The sequence below is a fragment of the Pan troglodytes genome, chromosome 11 (genome assembly GCF_028858775.2).
Source record: "Pan troglodytes isolate AG18354 chromosome 11, NHGRI_mPanTro3-v2.0_pri, whole genome shotgun sequence".
In the NCBI taxonomy this organism is placed as follows: domain Eukaryota; kingdom Metazoa; phylum Chordata; class Mammalia; order Primates; family Hominidae; genus Pan; species Pan troglodytes.
This window is the reverse complement of record NC_072409.2, coordinates 51,385,515-51,406,610: the sequence shown is the minus strand read 5'-3', so window position 1 is coordinate 51,406,610 and position 21,096 is coordinate 51,385,515. Positions and strand designations below refer to the sequence as shown.

The 21,096-nt window shown below is 40.6% G+C and overlaps 1 protein-coding gene across 1 annotated transcript; it reads left to right on the top strand.

Moving 5' to 3' along the window:
* The first annotated feature begins 6,190 nt into the window (after window positions 1-6,190).
* On the top strand, window positions 6,191-7,931 carry LOC737111 (cell division cycle protein 20 homolog). Its single transcript, XM_054658210.2, has one exon. The coding sequence runs from the start codon at window positions 6,497-6,499 to the stop codon at window positions 7,865-7,867; it is 1,371 nt and encodes a 456-aa protein (XP_054514185.1). The 5' UTR covers window positions 6,191-6,496; the 3' UTR covers window positions 7,868-7,931.
* The last annotated feature ends 13,165 nt before the right edge of the window (window positions 7,932-21,096 follow it).

Below are 21,096 nucleotides of genomic sequence, written 5' to 3'. Positions count from 1 at the left end.
CTAACTTCAAGGAATTCAGGAGTTGGTGGAGGAGATTTACAAGTCAAAACATCCAATAATGACTTGTTTTCATTGAATTTACCTGAATGCTTTGTTAAATTATGGAGATCTGTCTCCTGTGATTCATTAGATAGAAGCACTATGGATAATAAGACTCTCAAAATACTGTTCTCATTGATATCGAATCTGTCTTGATGAACTGCAGCAATTGAGAAAGATCCCTTTGCCCAGCCTTTACCAATCTCCCTGCCCTTGAATTAGCAGGACTTGAATCACAGCAGAACTGGAAATAAAGCCAATACTATACATATAAAAGAAAGTGTTGGTCAATTGCTTTCTCTATGATATTCTAGTAATTTAATTGTACTTTCAGGTTAGAAAAGTAAAATAAAACAATTCTAAGGAAATCATAATTATGTTGTCTAAGTTGTGTACTGCGTGTCCAAGTATTTATTACACTCTGTATATGATGATAGATAACATTTTTAGAATGCTTTCTCTGTACCAAGGATGTACAATATGTTTAGTATATACTGTTATCCTTCAGTATCCATGGGGGATTGGTTCCAGGACCACTTCCTCACTCCCCCACCCTCCACACACCCCCAAGATATCAAAATCTGCTGAAGCTCCAGTCCCTGATATAAAATGAATAAATTTGGGTATAACCTATGCATATCCTCCTGTATGTTTTAAATAATTTCTAGGTTACTTATAATACCTAATACAATGTAAATGCAATATAATTAATCGTTATACTATATTGGTATTTTATTTATATTATTTCCTCTTGTACTGTTATTTTTTTCCAAATATTTTCCATCCCCAGATAGTTTAATTCTTGGATTCAGAACCCACAGATATGTTGGGCTGACCTTATCATCCCACTAAAGACTTGTAACAATCCCAAGAGGTAGGCCTAGTCATGATCTTTGTTTTATAGAGAAGAAAATTAAAGCTTAAAGTAACTACAGGATCAGGCAGTGCGAACAAGGTAGAGCCAGGATTCGAACGAGGGAAGTCATGCTCTACCACCACAGGCTGCACTGGGCTGGTTGTGCACCTGCCATATATGAACCTCAGATATAGTTACTGTCTGCCAGAAATCCCACCAGTGTTTTCAGACATATTATTTGAAGGTAAGGTAGAGCACCTCTGTAGTAGTGTTGCTGAAAGAAAAAATACTGAAATTAATAGAAAGACAACAATTTTTCTCATCACATATAGCTATAAGCATGGTGGAAAATTATGTCTATTCTGTCAGTAAGTAGATATAAACCTGACCAATAATGGCATATATGCCTATATCTCCATAAATTAAGTATTGTTTAACATCTCCTAAATTTATCATAATGCTTCAACAATTTAAAAGAGATACCATTTTAAAGACAGTATTAAAAAAACCCAACAATTTCTCACTCCTTATATATGTACATTTACATATGTACACACACATAGAAATACGTATATACATGTACACACATACCACATACATATATATTTATACACGTGTGTGTGTGTGTGTGTGGTATTTTTCAATTCACACCTGGAAAGTGAAAGTAGTGCTCCCATTTAGCTATTCCATGTCTGTGCGCAGTGTGTTCCTGACAGAAGAGAGTTTCAGTTTAGAAGGGGACTCCTCCATGAACCTTCCTTCCCCAACTCCCAGAACAAAATGAATCCCCTCTCTGTACAGATTGCTTTTACGTCTAAAATAGATCTATGTCTTTTCATGCTGTCTTGTATGAGAGTACACTGTGCATGCATCCCTCTCCCTTTCTCGAGTTAAATAAGGTCCAGGAAACTTTGTCTGGCATTCCCAAGGCTGCTTGAGGATGGGAGCTGCTAGCAGACGTGTCAATACGTGTCTGAATATTTCTTTCTAAGTGAACTCTCTTCTGGTAAATGAGAATGAATTTTGGCCCAGTATTGATTTCCCTTTTAGATGACACATTTCTTTTGTTAACATGTTTCCAGCTTTGGAGAATGAGGGATAAGTGTGAAAATGGGTACATTTACTTTCTCTCTTTATTTACTGAAAATTTTAATTCATTTTCAGGCAAGTAGGTTCAGTATACGACTTTTCCTGGGGTGAGAGGCTAAAGGAGTGGGAGGGATGGCATTTTCGGTTGACAGAAATAGAGGTCAATCAGTCTGGTGCCCACATGCTTTGTGAATACTGGCAGCCAGCCAGAGTTCAGGTCTCAATTAAGCAGATTAAGCCAAAGAAAGCACAAATGCAAACCCAGGCAAATTACCCCAAATTGCAGCTATTCCAGCGTTCCTATACACTGGATTTCTGAATATAAACTGACCCCCAAGATATTAAGGAAGAGACTGAGGAGAGCAAACCCTCTGGCCAGCTCCAAATCCATCTGCTTGAATTACAGAGATGCAGGCCCCCATCTGAGGCTTTCCCCTTCATACCAGGCAGGAGGGCATTTGGGGCTGTGCGTGTGTTTGTGTGCATGTGAACTCATAGACGAGGGCATATGTGTACACTGCACACTCAGCATGTCAAAGGCAGCACTTGTTCTGCAGGCCTCATAAGAATAACCACATCACACAATGGCTTCTTTCTAAATAAACAGAAGAGGAGAGTTGGCTGATAAGGCATTTGTAGGATATACCAGGCCAAATTCAATCAGCAGCTCCTTAATGTAGACAAGTGGCCTTCTATGCTAGTGAGCTTGGGAGAAGATACCATCTCTCCTGTCCACAGGCCCCATAATTGCATCCCATTCCTGACTCCTGCGAAATAATGACCCTCTCTCCTCATGGTTTGCAGAACAACACATGGGGAGGAAATAGTAGATCTGAGCTAACTGGCCCAGAAATTCTAACCAGATGATGGAAAAATGTTTTGTCAAAGTAAGAGTTCTTTGAATTTTTAAGAGCTTTGCATAATCTAATAAGCAGCCTTTTCAAGAAAGTGTCAAAAATGAGGCCAGCAAGACTATCCACCATTATTTCAATATCATCTTGCCAATTCTTCCATTTTGACGGATACAGACAGGAATCCCAAATAAAACATTCCTTCTTAGTCCTCCCCTGCTTCTTTTTTGGCAAGAGTATAAAAGACTTTTCCCCCTTAAGCAAAGCAGTAAATGACACAATGAAAGAAAAAAAAAATGCCTCGCAGAACTGCATTGTATTTTCAACTTTATTAAATAAGCAAAAAAAAAAAAAAAAAAAAAACAACTAGATAAAAAGTAATTTTGCGAAGTCTATTAAGCTCCCATTTGTTTGTGGAGGTGTTGGCTAGTTGTCTAGATCCTTGAGTAACTGACCTTTTTAGTTTGTTTTTATGTTGTTTGTTTTCAGCTTTTGTCCACAACAGGCAGTCACTTCAGACCAGGAAGTCTCTAGAAGCACCGAGACTCTTCGGGGGTTAATGCTTTCGGCCAAGATCATGGATGGGGAGGACACAGGGCTTTACCGTCAGCACTTCTCTTGGTACCTCACTATCAACAGGATGATGGCCCATAGGAGAAAAGGCACCAGTTTTCATGCACTGCCCAGTTTACCCATTTTGGCAAATCCTTCCTCCTGGCCTCCTGACTATGACACCACCCAGATGTCCATATTTTCTGCCAGGAAAAGCCTGCTGGGGACAAAGCTTCTTACTTCATGTTTATCTTCTCTCCATTTCAGAGAATGTCCCGTCTTACATTGCAACTTGTTGAAAGCAGGAAAGTGATTTTATAGTAAGACTAATTTACATTAAAGTGAAAATGACATTATTTTGAGGGGTACCACTTCAAGTAATTTGTTTATATTTTAATAATATATTGAGAGTCTTGGTGGCTCAGGCCTGTTTTCCTGGCACATAAGGAGGCAAAGCTGGGTGTTTGAGACCAGCCTGGACAATATAGGAAGGCCTCATCTATATAACAACAACAACAACAAAAAAGAATATGATAGAGACATTCACTTCATTGAGCATTACATTTTTTGAGCATTATATATTCTGTGTCCTGTGTCTCCATCCAAATTTTAGATTCAAAATATATTATTACTGTAATGTTAACCCCAAAAGAAAAATATTTATTGGTAATAATCTAAGGACTATGATATGTAAAGAAGACCTCTCCAAATGCTCAAATCATACCATATTGGGAATTGATTACTCAAATAGCTCTCTCTATATACCTATATCTAAACCAGGACCAAAGACTGAACAGGCTCTGAAGATATCTTTGTTTTTGTTTTTGTTTTAGAAACAGGGTCTCTCTTTGTTGCCCAGACTAGTCTCGAACTCCTGGGCTCAAAAGATCCTCCCCACTCAGGCTCCCAAAGTTCTGGGATTACAGGTGTGAACCACTGTGCCCAGACTGAAGTTATCTTTGTAGGGTGCTTCTTTCACATGGGAGATGGAACATACAGATCCAATACAGATGGGATTGTTCTATAGAGTAAAACGAACAAGTGCATAATTAATTCCCATGTAAGCCATTCTCTGGTCAAAAGTTTGCCAAAAGTTTCTACCATTTGATCCTCTATCTCTAAAGTGAACACAGAAGCAGTACAATGAGGCAGCTATTAGCAGAGGAAGGGACCTACATGGGACTCTTGTAGCTCATGCGGATATGGAACTGCAGAAGAGAGAGGCTGAGGTTGACGTAAAATAAGACCCTGAAATCCAAAGGCAATCAATGAGATAGCATTGGTTAGAGTTCAAAACCTCAGAGATCCATATGGCTTTCTTGGTGAAAAACTCATTTATCTTGACCTAAGGCAGAAAGTGAGAAGGAGGCAGTAGCCACCAAGACAGAAGAAAACTTAAGCATTTGAAGAGGGAAATTCAATGGGCTCCAGGTGCCTTCCGTGTAAACATTTCAGAAAAACTCCCAGAAGTTTGATAGAGCTCATGCGTGTCAATGAAACTGTAAAATCCAGTCAAGTCGCCATCCTGGTTGGACTCTAATAGGGAAGAAAGAGAAAGGATTAGAGCCAGAGAGAAGGAAGACTGCTTCCAAAAATAAATTTCAAGAATATCTTAGGGTAAAAGGATGGACATCTTCACTGGGGACTGAAGATGGGGAGCAAATAGCACAGAGAAGAAAGGTTTATAAGGTTTAGGAGCAGAAAAATTTGATTTGGAATTCCCAATCCTGTTCCTGTTTCAGAGGGCCACTTCTGATGCTGTCTGTTGCTGTTGTGCAAACTTGCTTTTCCTGCAAAGCCATTGAGGCATCTTCACATGCCATAATGTCTGTACTGTTTAACTCCCGAGATAATTATTCTCAAAGGAAGAAGTCACTGATGGAAATCCCTGTAGCTCTATTGGATAGCAAATAAATTGCATTTATTCCTTCTGAAAGAATTGTTTTAAAGCAGAATTACATAAAGGGACTCTATAAAGAACAAATATAGGTTAAAACTTGAATTTTTCTCAATATTCTGGAAAGATGACGGGCTGTCAGTATCCTGCAAATGTCCTGTCTCTTCCTAGGACCTATGAAATCTCTCTCTCTCTCTCTCTCTCTCAAGCCATCTGGTGTTTGCATTATACTTTCATGTGTTTTTTCACTCACAACATCAGGTCTTCACCCGCACTCTTTCATGCCAGAAATTTCATCCCAGTGATGTTTGGCCCACCCCTTCCTCTCTTTCCTTCACATATTTCTTGAAGTATCAAGATGTTCCTGAATATGAAAAGCCTTTTTCTTCCTGTCCTTTTTCTTATACAGAGCCTCTAAGTATGAAATCAACCATCATACACAAATAGTGTACATATTTTGTTTGTTCATTCATGGGTATTAGTTGCTGTTTGTGTGAATGGTTTAGATGTTCTCTGTAGAATTATTCTCTTCTATTTTGTTAACAATGCCCACTTTCAATTGTAACATATTGCAAGGTAGAAAATATATTCTTTAACCAGGATTTTTAAAAAATAGGTATATAGGAATGTTCCCTGAGAGAGAGAAATATTGGTGCTCATACATTTATGTATATATACAAAAATGTACTCATATTTATATACACACATAGAAATGTACATGAACATATATATACATGTATATGTGAATATACACATGTATGTGTCTATCATAATATCCTTTGTTTTATATTTTTGCGTATATTTCAAAACATTTTCAAGATTTTTATACCGTGGTACCTAAATATAATTTATTTATGTTCAAAACAGTGTCTACACCATCATGAATAAGCTGTGGCTGAAAACCATTTGATAATGAAGCAATGGAGCTGACAATGATATTCACTCCTTGCCTGGTTTTTTTGTTTTTTGTTTTTTGTTTTTGATGCTTTTAAAAACTGCTGTCTAGGGTCGGAACTGCAACTTGCTCCGGAGGGCACGGGCTCCGTAGTCACCATCTGCAAGGCCCCCTCCCCCTGCGGGCGCTCCCCTGGCACAATTCGCGTTCGAGAGTGACCTGACTCGCTGCTTCAACTGGATGCACCCATCCCCAATGCACCCCCTGCTCGCTGGCAGCGCAAAGCCAAGAAAGCCACAGGCCCGGCGCCCTCACCCATGCGGGCCGCCAACCGATCCCACGGCGCCGGCAGGACTCCAGGCCGAACTCCTGGCAAATCCAGTTCCAAGGGTCAGACCACTCCTAGCAAACCTGGCGGTAACCGCTATATCCCCCCTCACAGTGCTGCCCAGATGGAGGTGGCCAGCTTCCTCCTGAGAAAGGAGAACCAGCCTGAAAACAGCCAGACGCCCACCAAGAAGGAACATCAGAAAGCCTGGACTTTGAACCTGAACGGTTTTGATGTAGAGGAAGCCAAGATCCTTCGGCTCAGTGGAAAACCACAAAATGCGCCAGAGGGTTACCAGAACAGACTGAAAGTACTCTACAGCCAAAAGGCCACTCCTGGCTCCAGCCGGAAGACCTACCATTACATTCCTTCCCTGCCAGACCATAACCTGGATGCCCCTGAAATCCGAAATGACTACTACCTGAACCTTGTGGACTGGAGCTCTGGGAATGTATTGGCCGTGGCGCTGGACAACAGTGTGTACCTGTGGAGCGCAAGCTCTGGTGACATCCTGCAGCTTTTGCAAATGGAGCAGACTGGGAAATATGTATACTCTGCGGCCTGGATCAAAGAGGGCAACTACTTGGCTGTGGGCATCAGCAGTGCTGAGGTGCAGCTATGGGATGTGCAGCAGCAGAAACGGCTTCGAAATATGACCAGTCACTCTGCCCGAGTGGGCTCCCTAAGCTGGAACAGCTATATCCTATCCAGTGGTTCACATTCTGGCCACATCCACCACCATGATGTTCGGGTGGCAGAACACCACGTGGCCACACTGAGTGGCCACAGCCAGGAAGTGTGTGGGCTGCGCTGGGTCCCAGATGGACGACATTTGGCCAGTGGTGGCAATGATAACTTGGTCAAAGTGTGGCCTAGTGCTCTTGGAGAGGGTGGCTGGGTTCCTCTGCAGACATTCACCCTTCAAGGGGCTGTCAAGGCCGTAGCATGGTGTCCCTGGCAGTCCAATGTCCCGGCAACAGGAGGGGGCACCAGTGATCGACATATTTGCATCTGGAACGTGTGCTCTGGGGCCTGTCTGAGTGCCGTGGATGCCCTTTCCCAGGTGTGCTCCATCCTCTGGTCTCCCCACTACAAGGAGCTCATCTCAGGCCATGGCTTTGCACAGAACCAGCTGGTTATTTGGAAGTACCCAACCATGGCCAAGGTGGCTGAACTCAAAGGTCACACATCCCGGGTCCTGACTCTGACCATGAGCCCAGATGGGGCCACAGTGGCATCTGCAGCAGCAGATGAGACCCCGAGGCTATGGCACTGTTTTGAGTTGGACCCTGTGTGGCGGCGGGAGCGGGAGAAGGCCAGTGCAGCCAAAAGCAGCTTCATCCACCAAGGCATCCGCTGAAGACCAACCCATCACCTCAGTTGTTTTTTATTTTTCTAATAAAGTCATGTCTCCCTTCAAAAAAAAAAAACAAAACTGCTGTCTAATTACAGAATTGTATTCAATCCTGTTTTAATAAATAAGAGACAATTTACAATAACTCACTTGCAGCAACGTGCTTTGAATCATTTCAGAGAAGAAGGACAGAAGAGATTGGTTGACACCACAGTGTGATTAAAAAAATAGGAGTCAGTGGTATTTATGAAATGAATAAATAAAGCACATGCCCACCCCCATTAACCCACTGCATGGTCAAGTTCTTAGGGAGGTGATGAGGCAACCTCTCCAATATTCCCATTATAGAGCTCTACTAACATTCTGCTTGGTGATGACAAAGTTGCATTTAGATTGGTTGATAGTTGGTATTGAGCCCAAAACCAGGGTTGAAGTTGTTCCAGGGAGAGGCTGGATTGAGGCACAATGTACAGCTAACGTTAACCTCCTCCTGACTTGACCACCCCAGCAGAAGGGCCTTGACACAAACCCGGTGTATCTGCTGAGTGGGCAAATACAAGGAGCGATCCAGGCTGTAGTTGCATGGCCTGAGCAGCAATGCAAGGAGGACCTTCCTTTTGCCTTTAAGCCTCCTCTTCCAGAGAAACTTCTACCAGTGACCTGGCAGTGAGACTTGTGTTTCACGTAGTGATGAATGTTTTAGACCTCCAGACTCTTGTTCTACTGAAGACCCTCCCTCCAGGGTCCTGCGTTGAACTGGCCTTGCTGCAGACTTCCTGAGTTTGTCAGCAGTAAAGGTAACAGTCCCCAGAATGGAGCATTCTAGCCAATGGTTAAAAGTCCTGGTATTTTCTCCACCAAGTGATGATAAGAAAGGGGGTTGACCCCTCAGTCATATCAAAAATGTTTAGAGGTCACTGGGTAGACATGAAAGACAACCTGTTGAAAATTTAGATGGAGGTCTGGAGTCATCATACAAGCAGAGGAAAAAGACTGAAAAGAAATAATGTCAGAATGTTAATGATATGGTGATGTTAGAGGTGATTTTAGTTTTTTTCTTTGTGCTTTTCAGTGTGAATTCTCTAAAATGAGCATTTTTTAAACAAGAAAAAAATGTTAAAATAGGCACCGAAAACCTGAATACAATAAAATACTTTTAAATAAGTTCACACTCATATCTAGAAACTCTAAGCAAATCTAGGTTGCCAACAGTCACAAAAGGTAATTCTATTTAGGTTAAAAATGTGAGCTACGACTATCTCCCTTTCAGATATTCACAGAATAGAATAGCAGGACTAAATTGTGTGCATGGCTGAGGAAACATAGCTTTTTGTTTTCTCTGTGTCAGGTGGTTTCTCTCTCTTTAACCAAGATTACATTTCCAGAGTATCTACTTCTCCATTTCTCCTGCCTTTTATTTTTCCGTGGTTGCAATCTCCTGTAATTATGAGAAAAAAGTTTTTTCCTGGAGCAGCATCTCTGAGATTAGCCACTTTGGAGCCAACCTGACGATTCCCAGTTGGTGCTAATAATCTTCTCTGTAGAAACATAAGTTTTCAGGACATTCAGCTCTGCTCTGAGACTTAAAACAGCTGGAAAATGCATGACTTGAGTTTTTAGATCTGACAGCATTTGAATCCACTGTCAAATAGTACTTAATACCTGTTAATCTTTTTGTAGTTTATTTTCTTGTGCTTAGATATTTGCTACAGTAATTAAAAGCAGTTATGAATTCCTGAAATATAATTCCAAATACCTAGTTCTAATAAGTCAATCCAGTACTTGGATAAACAAATACCAAAGTTCAGGAGAGGGTAAAAAAGTTGGGAGTTGTCTTTATTTTTGAACCACACTATCTTTAAATTGCACACTATTGTCCTTAAACTGTATGAATTCAACCTGGAAGGATAAACCATTCCTCAAATTAAGGCCTTTTGCACTTTGGTGATACATCTTTATTTATGAAAACCTGACATCTCCATTTCATTACATTTTTAGCACTAATCTGTGCTTCTTGCTAGATATTTAACAAATGAAGTTTTTGTTAATATATTAGTCCATTCTCACACTGCTAATAAAGACATACCAGAGACTGGGTAATTTAGAAAGGAAAGAGGTTTAGTTGACTCAAGTTCTGCATGGCTGGGGAAGCCTCTGGAAACTTACAATTATGGCAGAAAGGGAAGTACGTCCTTCTTCGCATGGCAGCAGCAAGGAGAAGTGCTGAGCAAAATGGGGAAAAGCCCCTTATAAAACCATCAGATCTCATAAGAACTCACTTACTATCATGAGAAGAGCATTAGGGTAATCCCCTTATGATTAAATTACCTCCCACCGAGTCCCTCCCACCACATGTGGGGATTATGGGAACTATAATACAAAATGAGATTTTGGTGGGGACACAGCCATCCATATCAGTTAATGACCATTTCGTTCATAAATACATTCATTCATTCATTCATTCATTCATTCACAGCCCTCTGGATTATATATACCAGGGAACAAAACAGGTTAAAAAAATCTCTGTTCTTGAGGAGCTAAAATTCTAGTAGGTGGAGAATAAACATAATAAATAAGTAAAATACATGGTATTTTAAGCCCTTTGGAAAACACACAGCATGGTAGGGAGATATGGAGAGAGCAGACTGCAATTTTAGTTGGGGATGGTTCTGTGTCAGTCTCACTGAGAAGGTGACTTTCAAAGGCTTGCAAAAGAAAAGTAGGTTAGCCAAGCAAAGGGAGTGGCCTGGGCAGGCAGAATGAATGGTGCAGGAGTCCTGAAGAGGGAGAGAACAAGTGGGAGGGGAGGGGTGGGGGAACAGCAGTGCAGCTGTGAGAGGGATGGGGGCCCAGTGAGAGTGAGGTCAGAGAGGTCATGGGGTGGAGGGGTACAGATTACATGGGGTCTCCTGGACCATTATGAAGATCTTGACTTAGTCTGGCTGAAGGGGGAGCCATTGCAGGATTTTAAATGAAGAACTGTTGGCCTCTGACTTTTGAAGGTCACTCTAGCTGCCATGTTGAGACTAGATTGAGGCCAGGCAAGGGTGGAAGCAGGGAGACCAGGTAGGAAGAGGATTTACTTAGACCAAAGCAGTAGCAGGGAAAGTGGTGAGAAGTGGTCAGTCACTGGATCTATTCTGCAGGTGGCACTAACAGTTTGCTGAGGGATTCAAGATGGGGTGTGAAAGAAGGGGAGGGGACAAAAATGAGATAGTCCAAGGGTAAAGGGAAAAGTGAAGTTTCTATCAACTGAGTTTGTATGCCTTTGTTTCTGGGACTCAGGGGTAAACTTCTGAAAGACAAGTACATGTCCTGTGTTCTGTAAACATCACAGAATCAAGAAACAATAAAAATGATGTCTAAACATAAAGTTTGATAGTCCCTGTCATTTATCTGCAACCTACAGGGAGTTTGAGCCTTTCCCATTCCATAGGGAATCTCTCAAGCTCCACTCTGGGGCCTGCCATCTAGGTTGGCACCTGAGGGCAGATGTTTCTGGGCCCTCATCGTTACCCCCAGAGTCTTAGTGATGACCTGTGGATGGCATGGGGATGGGTTACTTCTTATCTGTCTGGATATGTTTTACCCTTTGGACTCCATGGGAATCCAGGTACTTTCCCAAACATGTACAAGTCCAGGAGAGGGATAGAGGATGAGGGATGAGATCAGGTTGCACTCCAGGTCTCACTATCTTATTTTCTTGCACAACAAACAATGCAGGCTTAATCCAGAGGGCATGGGACAAAAATACGTGAAATTTTTGACACAGGCCAGCTCAAAAACATAAATGAATCACCCTGGCCAGATGGAAACAATGGGGAGTAAGTGGTGCTGACTGTGGCAAAACAAAGAGTTGCAGGTGATGGCTGCTACAAGAAAATGTAAGCCCAATAAACAAAACGCGTGTGAGTGGATTGCAGCCCAGGAACGACTTCTTGGCCAATGGTTTGGGCCATGGGAGCAGTACCATGAAGACTCTCCCTTGGTCCTTGGAAGGCTCCTCCCTCTAACTCTCCCTCCCTTCCCCTTTCCCATGGCCCTTTCTTTAACCCATTCATTGCCTACACTACAGTACCCAATTTACCCTACACTACTTCCTGACTTTTGCTCACCCTCTACAAAAATAATGTAGTTCTGGATCTTTTAGTCCCCCTGTGTCTTGCTAACTCTACTGCAGTAAATGCATCAGGTGTTTGTCTATAGATGTGAAGTAATTCACATGTTTTACATTTCAGTATTTACCTACACAAATTTACCAATGTACAGTCCTAGCAGCATGCTGCAAGGGAGTCTTCAGGATGCCAACACTAGATTCACAATGGTTTTCATTTTTTTCAGTCAAGTGGGCAGCAGAAATACTATCTTGTCTTTCTTTTTGTCTGTGTTTTCTTGATTGTTGGTGAGGTTGCGTGTCTTTTCAAGTGTTTGTTGATTATCTGAATTTTCTTCTGTGGATTAACTACTCATATCCTTTGACCCTTGTTCTATTGTGTGGTTTGTCTGTTGTCTTTCCTTTAACAGTTATATATTTTGCAAATACTTTTTCCCAGACTGTTTTGTGTTTTGTGTGTGTGCGTGCATGTGTGTGTGTGTGTGCGTGTGTGTGTTTTAATGCTGTTTATAGTGTATTTCATTCCTCAAAAAAATTTCCTTAAGGTCATTATATCTGATTTTCTTTTCCATTATGGGTTCTGGGTATTCTATCTTCTTTAGGAAGACTGTCCCCATATCAAGCTTGTAAAGAGAGTCTCCTTTATTTTCTTCTACATTTACAAATTTGGACTTTACATTTGGCCTTTTCATTCATCTGAAAATTCTCTTTTAAATCATATGAAAATTAGTATTTTCTTCAAATGGCTAGCCAACATTATTTTCTGAAAAGAAATCCATTGTTTCCCACAACTTTACAATGTGGCCTTCATCCTGTATTCAATTCTAGTCACTTAATTCAACAGCAAACATTTATTGAGCTCTGCTACATGGAGAACTCTGCAAGGTAGAGTTAAGGCTCAAAGTAGAGTTAAAAGCAGATGGGCTCCTGGACTCTATCAATGTTAGCCTTGATTCAATAATATCTGCTGGACTTTACTGTTTCCAAATGTAATGGATCATTAACTTTCTAAGAATATTTCATACCTATTAATGGTAGTTCCAACTATGCCAATGATCTAAGATCGTAACATATTTTATCATGAAACAGGAACAAATAAAGAGGTAATCTGTAAAAAGCTCCCCAGCTTTCCCATGTCCTCATTACAACTCCATTCCAGGTACTCCCCTTATCCTTGAAAGAGCACCCCTTTATCTGTGAGCATCATGAGCAGGAATGCAAGTCCAGAGCCACCTTTGCTCCCTGCAAATGAAATATATTAATTTCCCATGTCTCTCATTGTTTCCTGACCCATTCAGGAGGAATTCGAGGAAGGGAGAGCAAGAGAGTGTTGCAGCATGACTGCCTGTGGCTGCAAGCAAGGGCACCTTCCTGCTTCTCTTGCTTTTCCCCTTTCACCTTTTCTCTGCTGGCCTCCAAGTGAAAAATACTCATCTTCCCTTAGACCCATGAAACAGGAAGAAATATCTCATTGACTTGAGAAAAATGTCTAATGAAAATATGATTATTCCTTAATGCCTAGGAAGATAGCAAATCTATTTAGGGAAATACCTCTTAAAGTTTTGACTGAACTTGAAGTTCATCAGGACATGGCCTCTCTGTGATGCAAGTATAAGGTGAACCACAGCAGATTTTTAATGTCAACAGTGGTTTTTCTTTAGGGGCATTCCATGTAAACTATTAACACCTCCAAGGGTCCAAAGTAAAAGTCCTAAATTGAGTTGTTTATACAAAAGCTTTCACAATTCCACAGGAAAGCAAATCTTTATTTTAAGTATGGATGTTTTTCCTCTCCATTATCCCTTCATGAAACCTGCTTTTGACCTAAGGCAAGGTCAAAAGCAGGACCTTGACCTGCTAGAATGGAAGCTTCAGGGTGCGCCTGAAGACTAGGAAGGAGACATACTATCTGAAGTGATCTCCATGATATTTATGATTTCAAGGGCTCTATTTTTGGCTCTTGTAAGGCTTGGTTTTGACTGCTCTGCACATTACTTCGCCTCTCACCTCTTTTACTTTCTTTCCCTTCGCACCACCATCACCCCTGTTCATCAGTGGAAACCAACTAAACAGAGAATGAATGGCTGATGAAAATTACAAAGGAAGCCAATATTGAAAGAATGGACTTTCCAGGGGGTGAAATGTAGGAGAAAGGTCCAGGGATAAGGAGAGACACTGACAACAGCCGGAATGGCAATGGCAAGAGCCAGGCGTGACAGACCGAGGTCCTTCACCCCAAGGTGAACCCCACAACTTGTTCCATTCTTCCTCTGCCATGTGAAAATATCCTCTAAGATGTGTTATTCTTATATATTTGCTGCTAACCCCAACCACTTGTTTCTCATTGGAAGAAAATATTTCTAATTCATTGGAGAAGTTTAAATTCTAGTAAAATTTTCAGTGTTTATGATTCAGAGTTAAATATAATCCCCTAATTTACATTGATTTTATTTTAAAAGGATGAGTTTGGTCTTTCAAAATGTGAAAGGCCTCCACAACAGTTATCTTCAAATGGTTTTATCTTCTTGTTGCTTCGTTGTCCCTGGCCCTTTTGGAAAGTTGACTTAATTTTATACACCTAGATACTTTTACTTCACCCATTTGCTGTGTTCCTAAGGCACTCCCAAACTAAAGTAAATGGATGAATTTGCTGATTTTTCTTCCATGAATAAGCCCTATCCTCTAGAGCAAATGGGCATAAGCTCTGTAGGCTTCTTGTCCTCATTGGCATAGGGTTTTAGACTTTGTGGAGACAAAAAAAAAAAAAAAATCAAATTCCCTTAGAACAAGTGACCCAGATTAGAGGGCAATGTATTGGCTAGGAGGGAAATGGACAGAAAGAAAATATGTAGCTTGTCCCTACAACTGTAGTTTTTAAGCCCAAATAGTTTCTTCGAAGGCTCCTTTGGGTGAGAGGGTTTACTGATTTTTTTTTTAATTTCTTTAGCTTCTTTCTAAGTCCTACTTCTGGGGCCGCTGCTGGATCATCAACTCCCCAGCGCAAAAGAAGGCACCAAAGTCCCCAGGGCTGTCCAGAGAACAAAGGGGAGCCTGCTGCATGCTGATAAATTGCTCATGTTAGCACCTGTAAACCTGTTTTGCATTTCATTTCAACCTTTACTCACTGCCGATAATAGCCCCTGAAAATGAATCTTGACAGCATGTTGTGATTTTACAGTATCCAGCAGCAAAGCCCAGCTAATTGTGAGCATATGATTTTTCAAGCACTAAATTTTATACTTAGTCCATGGCTCTGACAAACTTACTTATTTGGCAGTTGCTAATCATTAAGGCATTAATTGCTTTTCTCCCAGCATTTAAGCAAGATGAAGTTTGTTTTCTAAAAAGCAACTTCTGCTAAGCTGGACAGTCATCTTTGATTCTTTATAGGCTGTTCCTGTGGATGTGTTTTTTGCTGTACTGTTCCAAGAAAAAACAAAAAACTGTTGAGATAGCAAACAAAGGCCCCTGTGCTGAAGTCTTGCAGAAGGGCAATTCCAGTGGTGTCTAGTTTCAGGCTAGAATACTAAGATCATAATTTCAGGCCATCGATGGCTCTCCCAGATGTCTTTGGTCAAGTTAATCACAGTTTGCCTGAAGGTTGAGTTTTCAGGTAATCCATCATGGCGTAATTGTAAATCAAGAGTTCTTTCTAGCTAAAATTTGGGAGGTTTTAGGGCAGCCTGAGACTATGAACCATGAACATAAGGCCCCCAGCCTCTGTCTTTTGAGTTTTGCAACTGAAGCCAATTTCACAAATACTGAAGAAGGCTCAAGACGTTACATGTCAAATGGACACATGAAGTGATTGTCATTTGAGTCAGTAGGAACACATATGATGTTGTGGGACTCAGGCACACCTGGTCTTTTAGTGGACCCTCCAGTGATGGAAGATTTTCATTCTAGATGGGGAGGCATTGACATCATACCTAGTGTGTCCTCTGCCAGGCACCATAGAGGTGTGGAGTATGCCTGCCGATGCCCTTGTTGCTGGAGGAGAAATCACATTTTTCTGTTTCTCTTAGCTTTTTCTCCCTGGTTCCACAAACTCCCTTTAGTCTATGTTGCTTTTCTTCAGCCTGATTTTAATATTTTCCCTTATTTACACTGAATTCCAATTTAAGTTAGAAAACCTAGTATTGAAGATCGAATCTACTTCAGAGGATCTCTAATCCCTGATGTCCAAAATGTTACCTGCATGAAATATATACAAAATTTTATGCACACACTCACACCCTATTGTATGTTCATTATCTATATATCATTTCACTTACTCCTCCACTTATCCAGTAAATTAGGTATTCTTACTGCCCCCCACCTATTTTTTTTTTTACAGGTGAGGAAATTCAAAGATGGAATAAAACATTGTCCAGGACCTTCTGAATTTTGCGGGTGCACAGCCAGGATTTGAACCCTGGACTGGCGGTCTTGGAGAACACACACACCATCGAAACTTCTGTGCATGGGCTACATGGCAATCACTATGCAGTTTTATGTTTTCCATCAGCTATTCTGACCTCCTTCCATGGCACATCAGCTGGAAGTGCTCCTGAGGGCTTACACGGCACTTGTTCATGCCCTGGTGTACCTCCCAGAGCTCTGGCTCATCTTAACACCACTTAGAGATGTTGCTTTGTTTCTCTCCTAACCTGAGCTTCACAACAGCATCGCTTGCAGCCAAGACAAAATGGAATGGTCAGAGAGGAAAATAAGAAACTGGCTTTCCTTTCATACCATGCTGTCCCAGGGGTGGTTTTAGATATGTGTGAAAGAGACTCAAAGTCTGTATTCTTTGAGTTAACAAAACCATGTTACTACCTGTTCAGAAGGAAATAGCAGTGGTATTCATAACAACACAAAGGAAAAAAAATTAAGGCAATTGTCTCGATGAGTTTCCCAGATCATGAAAAGTAAATGTATTTTTCCTTGCATTCTATCCAAGAATATCTGCAACAGTGGAACTCCAGCTAAAATTCAAAGTCAATTCTCAATCCCACTTTGTTACTTTCTTCTTCTACTAAATAGGGAAGTTTATTACTAATGACCCTGGAGAAACAGTCAGGCAGGACCACATATCTTCTGCCTCTGGTCTTGCCAGGCATTGCCAATTCATCACTGCACTTTGTTTCCCTGAGCCCTGACCCAGCCTCGCAAGACAGTCACTACAATCAATCAGACTAGATGTGCAAGAGGAAGCAGAGTCTTCACTGCATACCTAGAATAATGCAAACAGCAATATCACAATCAGAGAGTTATCTTTTTCTAAGTGAATATTCCGTCACTGCTGTCTTTGGCACAGTTGCTCTCTCTAAACCTCCTTTTAAAATTCCTTTCTTGTGTTGTTAGGGTCGGGTGACTACAAAAGGTCATGCTTATGAGGATGCATGGATGGTATGGAGAGTTGACTAACCCCTACTGGGAGTAAAGGATCTCCCATTCTCAATCCCCTGTCCTTTCTTCCTAAGCACCTCCTGTTTGAGGAAATTAATATCTCAGTTAGAGAGAATTTGTTTTCATAAAGAAGCAGGAACTTTCTTGGAACTGTAAAGGTACTTCCTTGAAATAATTATTTCTGATTCAGGGCCCCTTTGCTGCTCATACATTCAGAAATCAGGAGCATTTTAACAGGATATTTTCTTGATTAGATGATTTGCATGCAGGTCAATAGAGGGTAGGAGGGTATCTTTTCACCTTTGTACAAAGTTAAGGACAATCTAGTTGGAGATATTAATAGTTTAGTGTTCTGACCAGTCACAGATAAGGAAGAAAATGTATTTGCTGTTGTGAAATTGTGTGTGTGTGTGTGTGTGTAAGCTCCCAGCACAGTTGCTTAGAGAGGGGACTGGATGTACTGAGAAGAGTAATCTGCTCTCTACATCCCCTTACCTTTATTCTTTCCCCTGGGTATTCTCAGAAGAACAAATTTATAGCCCACAGGTTAATAGGGAGCTATGTGTCTCATTGTAAGTTTCCAATGGCAGCAGAGTAACATGCTTGCTATAAATTGGCAACTGCCTACAATTCAGAGGTTCTGTTCTCAAGATTCACAACTGGTATGGAAAATAAGGAAGTAACTAAATGGAAGAGGCCTCATATTGTTGCTTTATAGGGTGTTTCATTCAGCTGTTCTTCTTGGCTCTTCACAAAACAATAGTTACCTTTTCTTAATAAAAATACTCAAAGAACTAGGAATAAAAGGGAACTTCCTCAACCTGATAAAGGCCATCTGTGAAAAACCCACAGCCAACATTATACTTAATGCTTTCCCCTTAAGATCAAGAAAAATACAAGGATGTCTACTCTTGACACTTCTATTCAACACTGTACTGAGAGTTATATCCAGAATTATTAGGCAATAAAAAGAAATAAAAGACAACCAGACTGGACTGAAAGAAGTAAAACTATTTCTATTCTGAAAAGACATATTCTTATATATAGAAAATCCTAAGGCATCCACTAAAAAACTATTAGAACTAGTAAATAAATTCATCAAGTTTACAGGATACAAGATCAGTGTATTAGTCCATCCTCATATTGCTATGAAGAAATACCTGAGACTGGGGCTGGGTGCGGTGGCTCATGCCTATAATCCCAGCACTTTGGGATGCCAAGGCAGGCGGATCACTTGAGGTCAGGAGTTCGAGACCAGCCTGGCCAAAATGGTGAAAACCCATCTCTACTAAAAATACAAAAAATTAGCTGGGCATGGTGGTGGGCGCCTGTAATCCCAGCCACTTGGGAGGCTGGGGTGGGAGAATTGCTTGAGCCCAGGAGGCAGAGGTTGCAGGGAGCCGAGATAGTGCCACTGCACTCCAGCCAGGGCAACAGAGTGAGACCCTGTCTCAAAAACAACAACAACAACAAAACAAAACAAAATCTGAGACTGGGCAATTTTTAAATAAAAGAGGTTTCATTGGCTTATGGTTCTGCAGGCTGTACAGAAAGCATAGTGGCTTCTGCTTCTGGGGAGTCCTCAGGAAGCTTCCAATCATGGCAGAAGGCAAAGGGGAAGCAAGGCATACCACATGGTGGGAGCAGTAGCAAGAGAAAGAGAAGGGGAAGTTGCTACATACATTTTAACATCCAGATCATATGAGAACTCACTCACTATCCTAAGAGCAGTACCAAGGGAGGATGGTGCTAAACCATTCATGAGAAATCCACCGCCATGATCCAATCACCTCCTACTAGGCCCACCTCCAACACTGGGATTACAATTCGACATGTGATTTGGTGGAAATACAGATCCAAACCATATCAATCAATCTACAAAAATCGATTGTATTTTTATACACTAACAATCAACATCCTAAAAATAAAATTATGAAAGCAATTCCATTTTCAAAAGCATTTTAAAAAAACAACAACAGCTAAGAACAAATTTAACCAAGGATGTGAAATACTTATGCAGTGAAAATTACAAAATATAATTAAAAGAAATGAAAGAATATTAAATAAATGTAAAACAATCCCCTGTTCGTGGATTAGAAGACTTACTACTGTTAAGATGGCAAAGTTCCTCAACTGATCTACAGGTTCAGTAAAATTCCAGCTTTCTTTTTTTGCAGAAATTGATAAGCTTATCCTAAAATTTATATGAAGATTACCTGGAGTTAGCCTAACTCGAGGTTAAGGACACAGTCCTCTATGATACTGCCCTAACCCAGACACCAGCTGCAAGTTCAGGGGTCCCCAAGTCCATCCTCACTTCTCACAAGCTGGATAAAAATTCAAGTTTCCACAACTGCCTTTGAGTTTGAGAAAGTTTGATAACTTACTGGAATGACTCACAGAACACAGGAAAATGCTATACTTATGACAATGCTTCATTTCCGCAAATAAAGAAGTATTTTAATTATATATAAATTAGAACCAGCCAAAGGAGGAGACACATGAAAAAAAGTCTGAGAGGATTCCAAATGTGTAGCTTCCATCTTCCTTAGGATGTGCCACCCTTTAGGCATTGAAATGTGCTCCTACTCCCTCAAAATGAATTGCCAACCAGAGAAGTTCACCGTTGTTTATTTAAGCTTCAGTGTCCAGAGTTCTTACTGAGGCTTCTTTACATAGGTATAATTGATGAAAACATTGGCCACATGGTTGAACTCAATCTCTAACCTCCCATCTCCTCCCCCAAGTCAGGTATGCTATAATATGGCTCAAAGCCCTAGCCTTCTAATCATATGGTTGGTCTTTCTAGCATGGACCGTCCCCATCCTGAGTTATTTTCTTATCATAAACTATCTACAGACTCATTTTGAGTGACCTTGTCAGCACAAACTAACAGGTGTGGTCCAAAGGCCCACAATGAACAACAAAGAAACTACTATTTTTGAGAAATTCCAAGGGCTCAGAAGTTATCTCCCAGGAATTGAGGACAAAGGCCAGCCACACTCTTTATTATACAGAAAAGGAAAGGACTCATAATATCCAAAATAGTGTTGAAAAAAAGAACAAAAAGGAATCACAATTTTCAATTCCAAAACTTACTGTAAAGCTACAATAATCAAAAGAGTGTGATACTGGTATAAAGCTAAACATAGACCAATGGAATAAAATTGAGAATCCAGAAAATATCCTCACATTTATGGTCAACTGATTTTCTACAAAATCAGGGATGTCAAGACAATTAAATGAGAAAGCACAGTCTTTTTAACAAATAACGCTGGGAAAACTGCCTATCCACATGCAAAAGAATAAAGTTGGACCCCTACCTCACAACATATAAGAATTCACTCAAATGGATCAAAGAACTAAATGTGACAACAAAAATTATAAAACACTTAGCAAAAAACATAGGGGCAAATCTTTGTGACTTTACATGATACCAGAAGTCTTAGATATGGCATCAAAAGCAGAGAAAATTGGTAAATTGACCTCAATCAAAATGTAAAACCACTGTGATTCAAATAATAGCATCAAGAAAGTGAAAAGACAAACCACAGAATGGGGAAAATATATGCACATTCTCTGATAAAGAACTTGAATGCATAATATAAAAAGAACACTTATAATCCAACAACAAAACAAATAACCCAATTTTAAAATAAGCAAGGGATTTCAATTGATATTTCTTCAAAGGGTATGTACAAATGACTAACAAGCACATGAAAGGATGCTC